Source organism: Neolamprologus brichardi, chromosome 12 (assembly GCF_056152115.1).
Source record: "Neolamprologus brichardi isolate AB-2024 chromosome 12, ASM5615211v1, whole genome shotgun sequence".
Taxonomy (NCBI): domain Eukaryota; kingdom Metazoa; phylum Chordata; class Actinopteri; order Cichliformes; family Cichlidae; genus Neolamprologus; species Neolamprologus brichardi.
In genome coordinates this window covers 7878282-7894950 of record NC_142115.1, presented here as the reverse complement: position 1 = coordinate 7894950, position 16669 = coordinate 7878282, and the positions used below count along the sequence as shown (strand labels likewise).

At 40.5% G+C, this 16669-nt stretch overlaps 1 protein-coding gene across 3 annotated transcripts in view; it reads left to right on the top strand.

Moving 5' to 3' along the window:
• The window catches only part of unc5db (unc-5 netrin receptor Db), a 276678-nt gene that overhangs the window by 189746 nt on the left and 70263 nt on the right, over positions 1-16669 (top strand). Inside the window, exons 7-10 of one of the 3 annotated variants that reach the window (XM_006797543.3) lie at positions 1605-1769; positions 6955-6987; positions 11614-11799; positions 15373-15576. In XM_006797543.3, the coding sequence (XP_006797606.1) occupies positions 1605-1769; positions 6955-6987; positions 11614-11799; positions 15373-15576 (588 nt within the window). Of the gene's footprint in view, positions 1-1604; positions 1770-6954; positions 6988-11613; positions 11800-15213; positions 15577-16669 lie in introns of all 3 variants that reach the window. The other 2 variants (XM_006797541.3, XM_006797542.3) reach the window with 2 other exon arrangements.

Here is a 16669-nt window from a genome sequence, read left to right as displayed (position 1 = left end):
ACTATATTTATCTACTATCATTTATTTTACTGAGCAGAGACCTCAAAAAGTCCATAACATGGACTCTACTTTCTGAAAAAAAGAAAGATTCATCAAAAATAAGAAGTAATCAATCAATCAATTAAGCCTTTTATTTGTCACATGCAATGTTTACACCTGCAGGCCCCCCAGGCCACACATACATAGCAAAGACATGACGTGGGAAGACTTGATCATCAATAGAACTAATAAACCAACACATAAATGGCAATTATTGTTTTGTATTGTCAAATGTATTTAAGACACTTTTTTTAACCAAACAATGTCATTGAGAATGCTTATTTAGCTTATTTCTTCAGAAACATATTTTTAGGAAAGTTGGGTGGCAATTTTGCCAGGAACATAGTAGTGAGTCCTCAACAAATAGGACTGAATCAATCCGTTTGCCCCTTTTTTCAGACGAACAAACAAAAAATTGAATCTGCATTTTAATAAATACAGTATTGATAATATGCCCCAAGTGAAATCCTAGCTTTCTGGTAATACACATTGATTTGTCAGTTAAGGACACATGCCCTCAGTGGCCCAGTAACTAGATGCTAAGAGTAACTAGTAAGTAATTAGAATGAAGAAGAATTCTAAAAATATGTTTTCTGCTGCTGCTCCTCTACCTGAGACTATTAAAATAGTGTCATAAAGTATTCCCAACAGTATCTAATGGTGCTATGGCAAGAAACCTATTATGCTATATTATTATACCACACTTTAATAAAAACCTATAAAAATCTAAAGCTGTATCTGTATTTATTATTGTGACCTCTTAATTTAAATTTACAAATGCTCATCTTACTGTGGGCTTGTTGTATTCTACTGGCTGATTCAGAACAGATTTTTTTTGCTGTTTTGCGGTACATTGCCCTGCCAAGCGAGTGCTGTTGCCTCTTTGGGGAGACAACAGAACATTGGAATGTAATAAGATGATCAGTTTTAAAGTTTAGATGTAAATGGTTTTAATGTGTAAAGAAAAAAAATCAGTTTAAAGCATCATAAGCCTGCATAAACTGTGAACTGTCTCAAAAAGTACTCTTTATGAAAGTCCCTTGAGTTCTTCAGTATTTACAAGTCCCTTGATTGAGCCTGTATAACAATGTTTTCCCCGTCTTTTTTCTAATGATAATTAGGCTGTTTCAGGAACTCCAGGAACAGTTTTATTATGCAGCCTCATTTTGATTCCATTAATGTTACTGCATTATTTCACTCTTACCGTTTCAAAGAAATAGCCCCCTAGCATAGACTGAAACCCTTCACTTCTTAACAAGGTTTTTATTGTGAACCAATTAAACTCCTACCAAAATGGCATGAGTGCACTGTTTATATTATATATGTATCATTTATTAAAGTTAATTAGGATGCACATTATATGCCATTAATTTGAAATATACCATTTATTGAAATCACTTAAGACATCTAATCTTAATATTAATCAAAGTACATTGAAACTTGTCACTGGTGATCGCACTGAAAGTTTTTACTGTCAATCACTGATGTGGGTTGGTGCCAGTCTTTGTCTTTCTGTTTTGCCTTTGTGCTAATCCTTCTGTGATTTCTACATCCCTATATTGTAGTTGATGGAGGCTGGAATGAGTGGAGCCAGTGGACAGTGTGCAGCAGTCAGTGTGAGAGGCAGCGAACTCGGGAATGCAACTCCCCAGTACCCAGACACCGAGGCAAAATGTGCGAAGGGAACAGTGAGGCCACTGAGAACTGTACAGATGGACTGTGTACCCAGAGTAAGGCCTTTCTCTCTACTGTCATCATCATTATTGTAATTTTTTTCCCAACATTATCATTATCATATATACACTTACTATAACATGGCAAGTCATCGCAAGCATGCTTGAGGAGGTGTGAATTGAAAAAGAAGGCACAGTGTGGACTGACACAGATTCCCAGTCCATGATAATGTCACAACTCCTTCTTCTGTACACCGCTCCCTTGACATGTCATGAGTCAGCCAGCCACTACTTTTAAATAATGTTTGATGTGTGAAATATAATTTTATTATTATTTTGGTATGAAGTGATTTAAAATCAAATGAGCTGGTCCCAGTATCAAGTTAAATAAGCTGTAAATGTAATTAATATAATATAAATATATATTATAAATATAAACCTTGCTTCTATGCACAAGTGTGCAAGTAATGCTAATTCAGCTTTACGCAGACTATTGCATGACTTCTGTCCATTTGGTCCATTGTACCACAGATCCTTAGCTTTTATCAGTTTTTTTTATGTTTGAAAACAGATATTGGAGAAACATAGTAGATAAATCGAGATACATTCATTAATACCAGCTTGACTTGGATTGCTTGTAAATGTTTACACTCAATCTTAACACTGAAAAACAGTGTAGCTTTTTTCTATCAGTCAACTTGGCAGCTCCAGTGTAACAATAGCCAAAAACAATTGCCAAAATGTGAGTTAGCATCATTGTAAAATGGACTATATAAACATATTATGATACAGGAACCTTTCTTTGTGCAAGTACATCACTAAAAACTTTCAGAGTACTTTTTATTTATTTATTTTTGTGTTTTTGTGTTTTTTTTAAGTACTGTGGCTATTTGCTGCTATCATAAATAAGCATGACATAAACATACATATAAACTTAGTAAATTCCATTTCTTCTTTTGTTGTAATAACTTGTCTTGGCAAGAAAAGCAACCACTGGAAAACCTGTTTTTTTGGTGCCACAATTGTAAGGAAATTGCATTTGTGGGTTTAGCAGCAGAGTTGAGTCTGCGGGTTGCACCCACGAATAAGAGACCAAATGCTCTCTGCTAATGCCAAAGAACTATTTCTGCTATTGAGTCTTGTTTGGTGCTGTGTATGGGATTTGTTAAGAAGTCTGAAGAAACCAGACATACTGGCAGTTTAATAAATATGGGTGGCTGTAGCTCAGGTGGTAGAGCAGGTCATCTACTGATCGGAAGGTTGGTGGTTCGATTCCTGGCTTCCCCTAGTCTGCATGCCAAATATCCTTGGGCAAGATACTAACCCCAAATTGCTCTCCGATGCGTCCATCGGAGTATGAATGTGTGTGAATGTTATCTAGAAAGCACTTACAAAGATGTGCTTGTGCGAATGGGTCTGAATGGGTGAATGCACAAGTTGTGTAAAGCGCTTTGAGTGCTCAGATGAGTAGAAAAGCGCTATATAAGAACCAGTCCATTTACCATTTAATAATTCATTCATTTATCAAGCAGGGGCCTCCTTTGGATGTGGAGAAACCATTTATAACCACAATAGCCCGGCACTTCCTCCTCATGCTGGTCACCAGCTGTGGAATAGCATCTCATTTTTCAACCATCGTTTGTCATCAGTCAGTCATGTCAGTCGTGCTGGTCACTCTGACATCAACAACATACATAGGTGATCCTACAACATTTCTTTGGCTCTCTGAGGAGGCGGACGCACTTCTACTCCTCTCCCTTATCTTCCCTGCTTATGTCCTTGCCTAGTCTCGTGTTTTTTTCTCTCACAGTCTGTTCTCTAAAACCTAAAAGAGGAATTATGGATTGGATCAACTGTTCCCTAAATGCAATTGACACCCCTTTCTCAACGAGAAGTTTGGGCTTGGGTGAGCCTGAGTGCTGAAGATATCTACCTATACGGAACCATAGTAACAGGGTTTTGGCGGATCGGAGCTGGCTTGGCCCTGACTTATCGAAGAATTAAGAAAGCGGAACCGGCTGTTCAAACCCCCACAAGGCTGCCCGCTGGGATTGGAACGATGGGAGAGGCGTGGGTTTCTCAAAATGGGCTCATTGAGTGCAGCACGGATAAGATCTTGGAGAGGCTACGGCTGCTGTGAATACTCAGAATAAGATCTCTGACTGCAGACTGGATACATCTCGGAAGGGCTAGCCCGGAATAACATCTCTGGGCGCAAAATTGGATGACATCTTGGGGAGGCACACTGCCGTGAGTTCTCAGAAATTGGCTCCTTGAGCACAAGAAATGACAACATCACAGAACGCAAGTATGGCGAAGCTCGCGGCTCTCCAACGGGAGATTGAGAGACCAGTGTTGGACTGTAGAACTGCTTTGAAATTCATATGAGCTGTTCGCACTAAAGTAAAAAATAACATCACTTATGCGGATACCCCTTTGGTGCCAGCTGCAAGGCCGGAGCTGAACAAAACACCCTGATAACGACTGTGTTCAGTCTGTTCCTTCCCATTCCATGCAAGGCCACCTGGGTTGGCTGGAAGACTGTTTACTTAGCCTGGCAGGGCGAAGGACACTGTCTCAGCTGAACTATGGACACGCACACACATACATATACTGATACTGATAAGCACTCACTGACGCATCACCCTCCCTACCCCGGATCCAACGCTTACCTCCCCTCTGATGTGGACATCGGGTCAGTTGGAGGCACAGTCGAAAGATTGCAGCGGTCCCAGATCAGATGTACACACTGGAACTCTTTCCCATGTTGCTTGTCTGTGTTTATTGTGCTATGGTGTGTTGATATCTGTGCATTCCTGTATTATCCTTTTGTGTTACACATTTCGATGTTTTTTTCCTCGCTACCTAGCCTGACCTGTCTCCCCAATGTGATGTTTGTGTATCGTATGTACGGTCGGCAAGGTCTGTCATCTCGGTTGTGGGCAAAAGACCTGCAACTGACAAATAAAGGCTATCTCATCTCAAGTGTTCAATGGGGTTGAGGTGAAGACTCGGTCAGTCCATCCTCCTCTACTTGTCTGGGTAGAGAGCTTTTGTCCATACCCTCCTGCAAACCTTTACTGCAAAACTGTGGAAGATTCTTCTTGTGGTGTACTCTCCTGGGGACACCCACTTTGCGATGTCCCTGACATCTTCAAAAGAAGAGTCAGTAGCAGAATAAGCTGTTTGGCATTGGCAGAGATTGGCAGGTTTTCATAGGCACAACCCACATAGTCAACTCTGCTGCTTTACCTAGAAATGCATTTTCCTTACAAATGTGGCACCATTTAGGGGAAATAAGAAGTCTTTCCAACTCTATAAGATTTACTGACAATAAGCACAGTTACAACAAAGAAATAATTGCATTCTACAAGGTTTAGGAGTGTGTTTATGGAAATTTTTAACCATTCTTCCAGAAGCATGTTTGTGCGGTGGATAAGAAAGCTGGGCTCACAGTATCCGCTCTAATTTATCCCAAAGGTGTTTTATTGATTTGCGTTCAGGACTCACAGAGCATAGTCACTCATTTATGGACCTTGCTTTGTGCACTGGTTTGCAGTCATCTTGGAACAGATTGGAGCCATTCTCAAATTATTCCCACAAAGTTGGGAGCATGAAATTGTCCAAAATATCTTGGTATGTTGAAGCGTTAAGAATTCCTGGAACTAAGGAGCTGAGCCCAGCTCCTAAAAAATAACCCCAGACCATAATCCCCCCTCCACCAAACTTTACACTTGGCACACTGCAGTCTTACATCTACTGTTCTCCTGGCAACCACCATCCATGAGAATGCCTGACAGAGAAGCGTGATTCCTCACTCTGGAGAATGTGTCTTTACTGTTCTAGGGTCCAGTGGCGATGTGCTTTACAACAGCAGCTGAAGCTTTGCATTGCACTTTGTGTTGCAAGTCTTGGATGCAACAGCTTGGCCATAGAAATGCATTCTGAAGGTCTCTACTGACTGTTCTTGAACTAATCTGAAGGCCACATGAAGTTGAACCCTATGAGGTCTGTAGCGATTGACTCTGCAGAAAGTTGGCAACCTCTGCTCAGTCTGCTCCTCAACATCTGCCGACCCCTCTCTGTGATTTTACATGGCGTACAACTTCGTGGTTGACTTGCTGTTATTCCCAGTACCACTAACAGTTGACTGTGGAAAATTTAGAAGTGAGAACATTTAGAAACTGGACTTGTTGCATAGGTGACATCCTATTATGGTACCACTCTGTAGAGTGACCCATTCTTTTAAAGATGTTTGTAGAAGCTGCCTGCATGCCTGGTGCTTGATTTTGTTTTACACCTGCAGCCATGGAAACGATTGTAACACCTGAATTCAGTGATTTAGATGAGTGAGTGAATACTTTTAGCAATATAGCATGTATGTGGGTGTGTTTGTGTGTTTGTGTGTGTATGTATATCTCTTCTCTTCCATGAAATTAAATTTAGATAATACTGGTTACAACAAAAAAAGTCTTACACTTATTCATCCATAGCCGAACTTGCTTTAGATTGAAATGGTCACTTTCACTTCCATAATATGTATTGTGAACACCGATCAGCCACAACATTAAAATTCTACATGAATTGCGCAGGCCTCTGTTGTCACACCTAAACAAGTTTGAGCTGCCAGACTACAGACAGCTATATGGTTGTTCTGTGCGGCCTGGCATTGGGCTGTAGTTCCTTTGGGTCTGGTGGGAGTGAGGCCTGAGTGGACCTGGCTTGTTCCAGTGCATCCTGCAAAAGCTCGTCTTACCATAGGCCTCCTTTTGTGTTCTTGGTGGATTCTGAGCAGTTTTTTTGGTGCAGCGTGCATTTGGTACATTGTATCCCCCAAAAGAATGTTGTTGGCAGTTTGGGGAAGGCAACAGAACACTGCAATGCAATATGATAATCATTTTAGACAGTTAGACAGTGGTCTTAATGTTATGGGTGATCGGTGTAGTCTGGTAGAAAAGTATGACTCAGTCCTCAAACATTAGAGATCCTTAGTTCACTCAGAGATGAGTTTATGCAATCTATACCTCACCTTCTTTATCTGTGATGCTTTGATAACTATATTAAAACCTTCCAGGCCATTATGAGATCCAATATATCGTTTGTAAGTACAGTCAGTAGAAGAGCTTCCCTCTGTTCAGGGTGTTGGATCTGAGACCACATTTGATAGTCACTTCACAGACGCTCAGACTTTAATCACCACTTTCTCTCCTCTTTGTCTCATTCTATCTCTCTGTCTTTGCAGATCGAAAGCTGCTACATGACGTTAAACCTCAAAGTGAGTCTTCCACTGTGGATTTATTTCATCTTCTACTCCCCTGCCCTCCCACCTGCCATTGATATGTTATATGCCCTTAATGAGCGCAAGAAATGCTATAGGCAAACTAGAGGAGTGACAGTCCTTTGCATTCTCTTAGCATATACTCTGGAAATGGACAAATTATGAATTACAGTATTTAGTTCACCTTGATCTAAGCAGCTCTGGTGTTAACCCAGCAAACGCTCATTACAAATTCATGTCATTATTCAGTGCTGAACTTTTATGACAGCCGTGACATCACAGCTGTGTTTCTACTTTGAGCCATGAGATATATTGGTTGTGACAAGTGAACATGTGCTATGTTGTGGAGGATTAATGAGTTGTAATCATTGCAAATGAGCTAATTTGAGCAATTTACAGCGCTGTCCTTGCATTCCTGTGGTGGCTTTCAATCACTTGCCAGAGTTAGTCCAAGTAAGTGATTGTCAGGTGTTGTTGTAGCTCCATTAGGTTGCCACTTCAAGATGAAAGTTGTGCCTACTACAAAAGCTTAAATGATTGAATGGGGATTGCATAAAGCTTATATGTGGCAAGCAATCACTGGGGCTATACTGTATGGGGTCTGATTGCCTTTCCTGTGAGATATCCATCACAGCTATTGGACATAGACCAGTAGGTCTAAAGACAGCAAGGCTAATGACTCTCACTGTTACTAGCTTTAGTGTAATATGCCACAGTTTAACATTATGGTCTACTCCTTTCACCATATTCTCACAAAGTCACAAAATTTAGGTTTGTAAGTATTTGACTGACATTTTCTTTCTAGTTAATTCCAATATGCTACACCCTGGTGGTTTTTAAACCAGACTAAGTTAAGGTCAAGACTAAGATAAAGATAGAGTTCAAGTACAAAATTCCAGCTCAAGTTTAACAAAACTTTAAGAAAAATTTTACATAAACTATTTAGTAATTACCACCATATTTACACATAGTTCCCCATTCTCAGAGTCTCAAAAGCAATTTGACAAACAAGCATCTTTATAAAAATCTCTTGTAGTTAATGCCTTCCTTTAGTCTAAGACCAATGAATATCACTAAATATGGTTTCCTCCTGGCAGTTATTTCAGTTGCTGCTTGTTCGTGGGTTTCTCTCTCTTAGTTTTTTCTTTAGTAATTGAAAGCCATGCTCTATTGGGTTACGATCAAGTGACTGACTTGTAACTTGGGTTGCTTTTGCAGCATGTTTGGGATCATTGTCCATTTGTACTGTGGAGTGCTGTCTGACTACTTTAGCAGCATTTGGTTGAACGTGAGCAGAGAATATAGCCCTGTACCTTTCAGAATTCATGCTGCGTCTATCAGCAATCGCATTATCAATAAACACTAATGGCTGTGTTCCACTGGCAGTCATACATGCCCATTTGTGCATGCCTCCACTATATTTAATAGTTTGTGATAAACTGCTTCTTTCCTTCTTCATATTGTCCTCTTACCATGATTGTGATACAAGATAATCTTAGTTTCATCTCTTCAAAGATTTTTCTTCATGTAGCCAACTTTTGATATGCTTTTGACAATCCTACCTCTTTACTTGGTTAGATGGTCTGAAGAAACTGTTGTTAACGAAAGAAGGAACTCTGTGAACGCCCACTGCAGTTGTTGTCTGTGGTCCTTTGGGGCTTTTAGTGTTGTTGAACTGTCCATGCATCCAATTTTTTTAGGAATGTACCAGGTTTTTTATTTGGTCAGTTTAAAGTTTTTTCTATCGCTCCGATGGCGCTGTTTTGTTTTGCAATGTAATGATAGCCTCCTTCGATTGTACTGATATCTATTTGGACCTCATATTGAGAGTTACAGTGAATAGCTACAAACTGCGAGTTCAGCAACTGGGATCAGCTCCATATGTTTCATTCCAATTACACTGAGTATCTGAAAATGGGGGACTATGGATGAAAATGGCTGTTATTGTTAACAGTTAATGTGTAATACTTTTGTTAAATTAAAAGTAAAAGTCTGCACTTCAATAACATCTTGACTGTTTGATTGAAAATTGACTGTGGTGGTTACAGATGTTCCAGTCGACTCACCCTGGGGAAAAAAAAGTTGGACAAACTTGGTCTAAAACTAAGAAACACTCAGATGTTAAGTTACATTGCAGAACAAGTTAAAGGAAAATGTCAAAAGTAACAAAGGCATTTTAAACCATTAATCACATTCTTCAAGGATAAATCATGGTGCTTAAATGTGCAACAACTCACATCACGTGTTGTCAACATTGCACGTTATACTCCAAAAAATGAGGAAGAAAAACACTTCAGATAAAGCAATGTTGAATATGATATGGAAAAATATTACTACAAAAGATGTTCATGTATTTCTAAAATATGACAAATTAACATCCGAAAAACGAATAAAGTGATGTAGGCTGTTTGAAAATTCATGACAACCACCAAAATAAAAATTTAAATCTAAAATTTTAAAAAAATCATTCATCTTCTTCCACTTATCTGAAGTCATGGGGGCAGCAGCAGGGAAGCTCAGACCTCCCTCTCACCACCTACTTGAGCTTTTCCAAGGAAAATGTTTTCCCAGGCTAGCTGATAGATGTAATCTCTCCAGCGGGTCCCAGGTCTACACCGAGGCCTCCTCCCAGTAAGATATGCCCAGTTGGAAAACTTTACCCAGAAGGCAACAGCCTTAGCTGTTTCCTTTCAATGTGAAGGAGTAGCGGCTCTACTCTGAGCCCCTCCCAAATGACTGAACTCCTCACCATTTTGCTAATTTCCGCCACTTCTATCACTGTCTCGTTCTGATAGTGTAAACAAACGGTGTGTGTGTGTGTGTGCGTGCGCATTTTTGTCCAGTTATGGTAACCTTTGATTTCTCCACCCTACACTCTTTGTTTGATTGTGATTCATTTGGCTAAATATAAAATGATGAATGTAAATTATGAAGTTGGTACAAGTATTTATTTATCACATTTTCTAGATAATGGATGACTTGATGGTACTTTTTCAAAGTAAAATCAGATTTGTTAAACTAAACTTTTTATATGATGCAGAGGCACTTGTAATCAAACATTAAAAACAATCATGGTCAAAGTGGTAAAGCATTACTAAAGCAAGATGCATGTAGCCCAAGCAGTTCCAAACAGGAGCCTTGTAGTGACAATCTGAAAAATCTGAGGACAATTGTGAGTTATTTTTAACAACTCCAAAACAATTTAAATACATAAATAAATAAATAATGAAATTGTATTTCTAGTAAGACACTCAGAGTATATTTTAAGTAAAATTATGGATGGAATAAGAAGACCTACAGTGCTATTCAAGTGCTACAGTCAAGTAGATATCTTTTGATATCAACTTGACTGTAGCACTGTAGCTTCTCTAGCTGCCATGTGAATATTGGATGTCATACCTCATTTCCTCCTTCTTGCTTTATTTTCATACTAACCCATTGTAACACATTGCAAAACTTGCTTGAGTTGGCTCTTGTATGTCCACATAATAACATCATTTTCTCCACTGTTATTCTCCATCTCATCTTCACTCTCTGTGTGTCTTTATTATCACAACTAAGGCGATGCTCTTTTCTACAGAACATTAAGGAAAAAGTCTTTCACTGGGTCAGCTTCTTTCTGTTTAGGTAAAGTAATTGTTAAGTGAGCTGTTGTTCCTTGTTTGTGGCACTACACTGCAAGCTAACATCGGATAAAAGAGTAAGAGTGATAAGACGTATATTATATGGTGCTGATCTACACTATCATGGTGTACTTGTGCAATGTAGGTCTACAACAACTTGAAGAACATTGCATATACTGTATCCCTCAGTATCAGTATAATAGCGCAAAAATAGTTTGCAGAATCTAAATACTAGTCTTATATTTGTTTAACACTATTAAATGATTATATTACAGATAGGATTTTGTGAAAATTCAAGCTATCTACAGCTGGTAGTTAAATACTAGCTAGCTGTGAGAGTCTGGTTATTGTCAGTTTCTAATGTTAGTTAGTAGTATTCAATTTGGATAGCTACAGTGAGTTACATAGATTAGGTTTGGAGGTTTGGGTAAATTTGTTGACAAAATCATCAACACTCAGCAATGCAGCTAGCCGGTTAACCTAACCTTATTTGCTTGCTACACTTGTCACTACCAAAGTAGTTTCTCCATTTTTCTCCATTTGTTTACTTTTATAGCTGACGCTGAGCTCCAGTTCCATTAGACTGAAGCTTGGCCATAAATGTTGAATTTTGTTGACCTATTCAGTATTGGACAGGAAAAGTGTCAGATTATTGCAGCAGAACATTGTATTCCAAGCATTTCTCATCTTTTTGAACCCACAATACAACTATGCTGCCCACAACTGAGTTTGAGATTGTTTCAGTTATGTGTTGGACAGTATCTAATGTAGCCTTGACTCACAGTCACAGTGGTATTGCTCTTTTTAAACATTGTTTAGAGTACCTAAAATGGCAATTTAATGAATTAAAGCACTGATTATGTTGAATTTGAGCAACATAAATGGACATTGATTGCCTGGCCATTATTTTGTCCTATTCCCTTAGGCCATTACTTGAAGTGCTTCTTGAGGAATAAGAGAATTGAAGGTAGCCATTTTTTGTGTGTGTCTTGTGTCTCAGGTATGGAGAGCTCCAATGATGTGGCTCTGTACTCAGGCCTTGGAGCCGGCATAATCACCGTTGCAATCCTTGTGGTGGCTGTCATGCTGTACAGGAAAAATCACAGCGAGTACGGCGTGGACGTTATTGACTCCTCTGCGCTCACCGGGGGTTTCCAGTCTTTCAACTTCAAGAACACCAGACAAGGTAAGAGAGTGCCTTCGACTGCATGTTGACACGAGACAGCAACCACAAGGCCAAACTGCAGCATCATCACAGACCTTTCTGACAGGGCCACCAGGTGATTGATGGCATTTGTTTGCATCAAGCAGAATGGTGTGCAGCCTCCCTATCTGCTTAGGATTTATCCCTCCATAATCAGAGAAAGAACTAGTCCTTCTATTTTGACAGACCCGCTCGTCTGTTATTGTGAAGTGGTAGATAATCAATCTCTGATAGACACCTATGCTACCACCCCTCCTCCCTGCAGACCACACATTTGAATGTCGGGCAACCAATATTCTCCATTAGATTACACTGGCCTAAGCCACTGATGGATATGGAACAGTGAACATCAATTCAATTTCTGTTGGGTGCAGCCGTAACTTTTGTTGCTTATACGACTGTGGCCATCTCAGACAGCCTTGCTACAGGCATCCACATGACCGTTCCTAACACTTCTGGGTTAGTGCATGTGATAGCCATGGCGCTGACAGGTGATTCATCCTCAGTGCATCCGTGAAGAGTCCCATCAGGGGCCTACACTCTACCCCACAGCACCTCCAAGGCCTAGGGAGCCGGTCTAGCCCCACCCGTTGTCATGGCATTGGAAAGGTGCGAGACAAAACACCAGGTCTACATTCAGCAGGTCATTAATCCTATTTAAATAGGCCAGTTCTCCGTACAGCCTGCCTGCTGTGCCCTCGACCAGCCACAATCACTCCTTTCCATTTTCTATTGAAATGTAGAACACCTTCTTCCACATCTCTTTCCCGCAGTTTGTTTTGAAGGAAGTTGTTGAGGCATTTTATACAGGCCTGCTTGTTAAAGTTTTACAATCCTTTTTATAAACATGGCAAGAAATTAAATGCTTCCTTGAGGATGGAAAGACCTTACAAAGTTTTTGTTTAATTGTATCTTAATAGCATTTTCATGCCCAATAATTACTAGCAAGAATTTTTTTTAAAGAAGTTCTTAAATGCTTTCGGATGGCTCTCTGCTATCAGAGTGCAGAATAAGTCTTTGGACCTGACCCTGTCTCCGTGCATTACTTCTCCTTCTGAGTGATTTTTAATCAGAAGCCCAATTCCAAACCTATCCCTCAAGGTATTCAACCTGAGGTACATTTCATTAACTTCTCTCATCTCACCACTGCCATTCCATTTTCGCTGCGCCATTCTTAAAGATGCACACTCAAGCGATAATCAGATCATTCTCCACTCGACCGGAGGGGAGAAAATTTAGCAGTGATCGAATGTCAGCTGCAGAGGGGTAATGTCCACCAGAGTGCGGCTCTGACCAAGAGCTAGAATATGAGCAGAGCTGCCTGTGGGTTCACTTGAAATGAAAAATGCGTCTTTTTTTTTATCAATTTCTTTGGGAACATCATCTTTAGTGGCAATTACCAGGTAATGTTACCTGCATCATATGTGCTGGTGCTTTGTCATCTGGAATGCAGGCACTAGAGTGGTGAATGATAAAGTATGTTAAATCTGCAATGATATTAATACAGTGGACACTGCAGTGGTTTCCACATGGTACACAGAGGCACACTGCTGTGCTGTGTAACTGTAAATGGTAAATGGACTGGTTCTTATATAGCGCTTTTCTACTCTATCTGAGGGCTCAAAGAGCTCCTGAGGATTTTGTAACAATATATTATTTTGATATAGTTTTGTAATATTTACTTCATGAACAACTGTTCATGCTTTTGCCACATGGTGAGGAGAGTATGACACCATACTCAAACTGTGGAGGGAAAACTATCATTTTCTTGTATTTAACAAAACAACAAACCAACAGTGCAGACAACCCATTAGACCTTGTTTTTTGGTAATGGAAATGCCAAATTTTAGATGGAAAAAATGGTTGATGGTGTTTTTTGTTTTGTTTTTCTTGTTTTTTTGTTATGTCAGTCCAACACTCGCTTTCTGGCTCTCTTTTTGGACTTTATTGTTTCAGTTTTTTCAGCTGACTTTCTCCTGCTTTTTGATTTTTGTTTGTTGTTTCTCCCCTTAGCAGTGCAGGCTTCTCTTTAACAACAACCTGTTTCCTTATAAAGACAAATAGAGACATGGCAGTATGCACATTGTAGGTGTAGCAACCACAAGCTGTTGATACAGAAACTGATTCACTAACATATTCTAACACTAACAGAACTGACCACGTTTCACAAAAACAGTGGTAATTTTTCAAGTGTACACATCTTTGCTCAGGGTACAGGGTACTCGGGTCACCCTTCCTGCCATCATCTTAAAAGGGATTTATATGTCCTCCTGGAATTAAACCAGCAACCTTTTACCTGTGAAAGGAAAAAATAAGGGATAAAGTTTTGAAAGAACAAGTGAAAAAGCAACACACACTCCAAGATGCTCATCACAAATCACATACCAGGTAATTAATGACTTCCCTAAAAATAAAACAACATTAGCCTCCTGCTTTGCACCCCTCTCCTGGCAACAGCTGGGCAGCAAGGACTCAATGACTTCACTGTTATCTTGGCTGGCTCATCGAGGGGCGCGGCACGTCTGCCAAATCGATGCGGCGTGCTCCTTGCTCTGTTTGGCAGCGTCGTCAAATCTAATGGTCACAGATGAAGACGCCTCCCTCTCACCTCCCTCCGTAGGCTGCTGCTGGGTTCATGCTGGGAGATGAAGGACTCCCCTCATTTACAGAGCGGTCACATAGATCCTCGTGGCCCTCCCTCCTGTCCTTCAGGAGGACAACTGGGTGTCCAGAGGAGCTGACTCCAGCAGATGGATTATGGAGATCAAGCTGTGGGTGTGCTTGGTAATTAAATCTAACGCTCTGACCGTGGCTCAGAGCCCTGGACCTTCTGTCCAGGTTGTGCTCCCTTACCTCTGATGTAGCGGCTGCCTGCCCGGGCATGTTGTTTTAATTGCTGCTGGAATTTCATTGGTCAGCTGCTAGAATTTTCAGGCGATGTGGCCTTTAAACCTGAACTGACCTGGATCAGTGCTATCTGGGGACATCCAGATATTTGTATAAATTTTAAATATTAACGCTGATTTTAATATTTTGTTCTTTTTTTTTTTTGGTGAAATGACAACTCAGTTGAATGTAATCTGCTGCACTGTGCTGCAGACAGAGACCCTGGATAATATTTAATCCATGCAAAGTACGATGTTTTCCAGCTTTTAAACATCTTTGAATTTTTTATTTCTTTTTGCTTTCCTAAATCAAGGCATTAAAAAAATACCAGAATGGTACAATCTTGACCTTTTTTAGTTGTATCTGGGACAACAGTGAATTTCATTATCCCATGCGAGTGCTGTTTAGGTAGGGCTTTGATTCATTAGTTAAATGAGTTCCCTGCATAATACAGGTCCCTTGTGAGCAGGGCTTCTAGGTGACTTGTGTGCTGTCTTTCCATCTCTGTAGGAAACCCGTTGCTTCTCAACTCCTCCATGCAGCCAGACTTAACAGTGGGCCGGACATACAGCACTCCCCTCTGCTTCCACGACAGCACAGATAAAGAGCTCTTTGACCCCCTGCCAGACATCAAGGTTAAAGTTCAGAGCTCCTTTATGGTTTCACTAGGTGTGGCCGAGAGGGCGGAGTTCCACGCCAAAGCCCCAGCCGAGACCTTCCCGCGAGATCTGAGCCGGGACTATTGCAGCACCATGGACAGAAGGAAGAAGGGCCTGCTTACCCTCAATGGGCCCTTCAGCTCCTGCAAAGAGCCGCTGAGGACCACCGGTGTGTTTGGTCACCATGGAGGGAGGCTGGTTGTGCCAAACACAGGTGAGCTTTACAGAAAAGTTGCTGGACTATCATGCAAAACCATAAACATAATTTTCCACGTTTTTTTTACTTCCTCTTATCTGTGCGTCTTGAAAGCATAGTCTTTCTTTGTTGCAATTCAAACAGCAGAGTGATTCTCTAGAAGGTGGGCAGGACTGCTTAGAAACAGGTCCACTCAGTAATCAGCAACCATTTTAGCTTTCTTTTAAAACAGAAAATTATTACTGTCTTAACCAAAGCATATTCAGGGACCACCATATCAATGTATCATGAAAAAGAAAAAATGCTAGTGTGACACAGCAGATGCAATAGTAAAAGTATAATAAACCATCGATTGAATCAGAAACTATAAAGCAGGATTTACAGGTTACTGCTGATTGAACTTGAAGTTAAAGACCTCTTAGAACGCTGTATTTCTTGTTGTACGAAGCAGCTAGGGTGTTTCTCAGAGGTCAGCGGCTCACAGAGGGGAAATAAAAGATGCGATGTGTCTGTCAGTTTAGTGTGAAGGATTAATCTCTTGCCCTGACAGTAAAAGTGACTCAGCATTTGTCTGGGGCTTCCCAAATATGCATCACATGTTCTCAAGCCGAGATAAAAAGTGCACACATAATGCAGATGCTAATGCCAAGTTCAGACTACACAGTGGAAGCTGAGAAGATGTAGAGCAGTGGGTCCAAAAATAAGCATAGGGCCATGGGATACATTTTATTCCATGTAGCAACAACCACCGAAGCCACGTCTTAGACACCTCGTGACATTCTAACAAAAAGACAAGCCCGCCAGAACTGATATTTTTAACTTCTCTCGACCTCCTATGACAATCTCCACAATTTGTTTTGTGACATTGACTAATAGGAGCAGAGAGCTCTCTGGCTTGCATGGCAAAAGAAAGAATCCAGAGAACAGGCAGCCCATACTGTTCCAACTGAAAGGTCCACAGTCACAGAACAGCCACTAGCATACACACAAATTTATGTACAAGAATAGATTCGACATTTTGCTTTGGGAAGCTGGTTGCTGGCCCATCCCTACTTGTGAAAGACTCTAAGCTGTGACCAGTTGAGGTCTGCCGTGTCGCTCTGACTCAAGT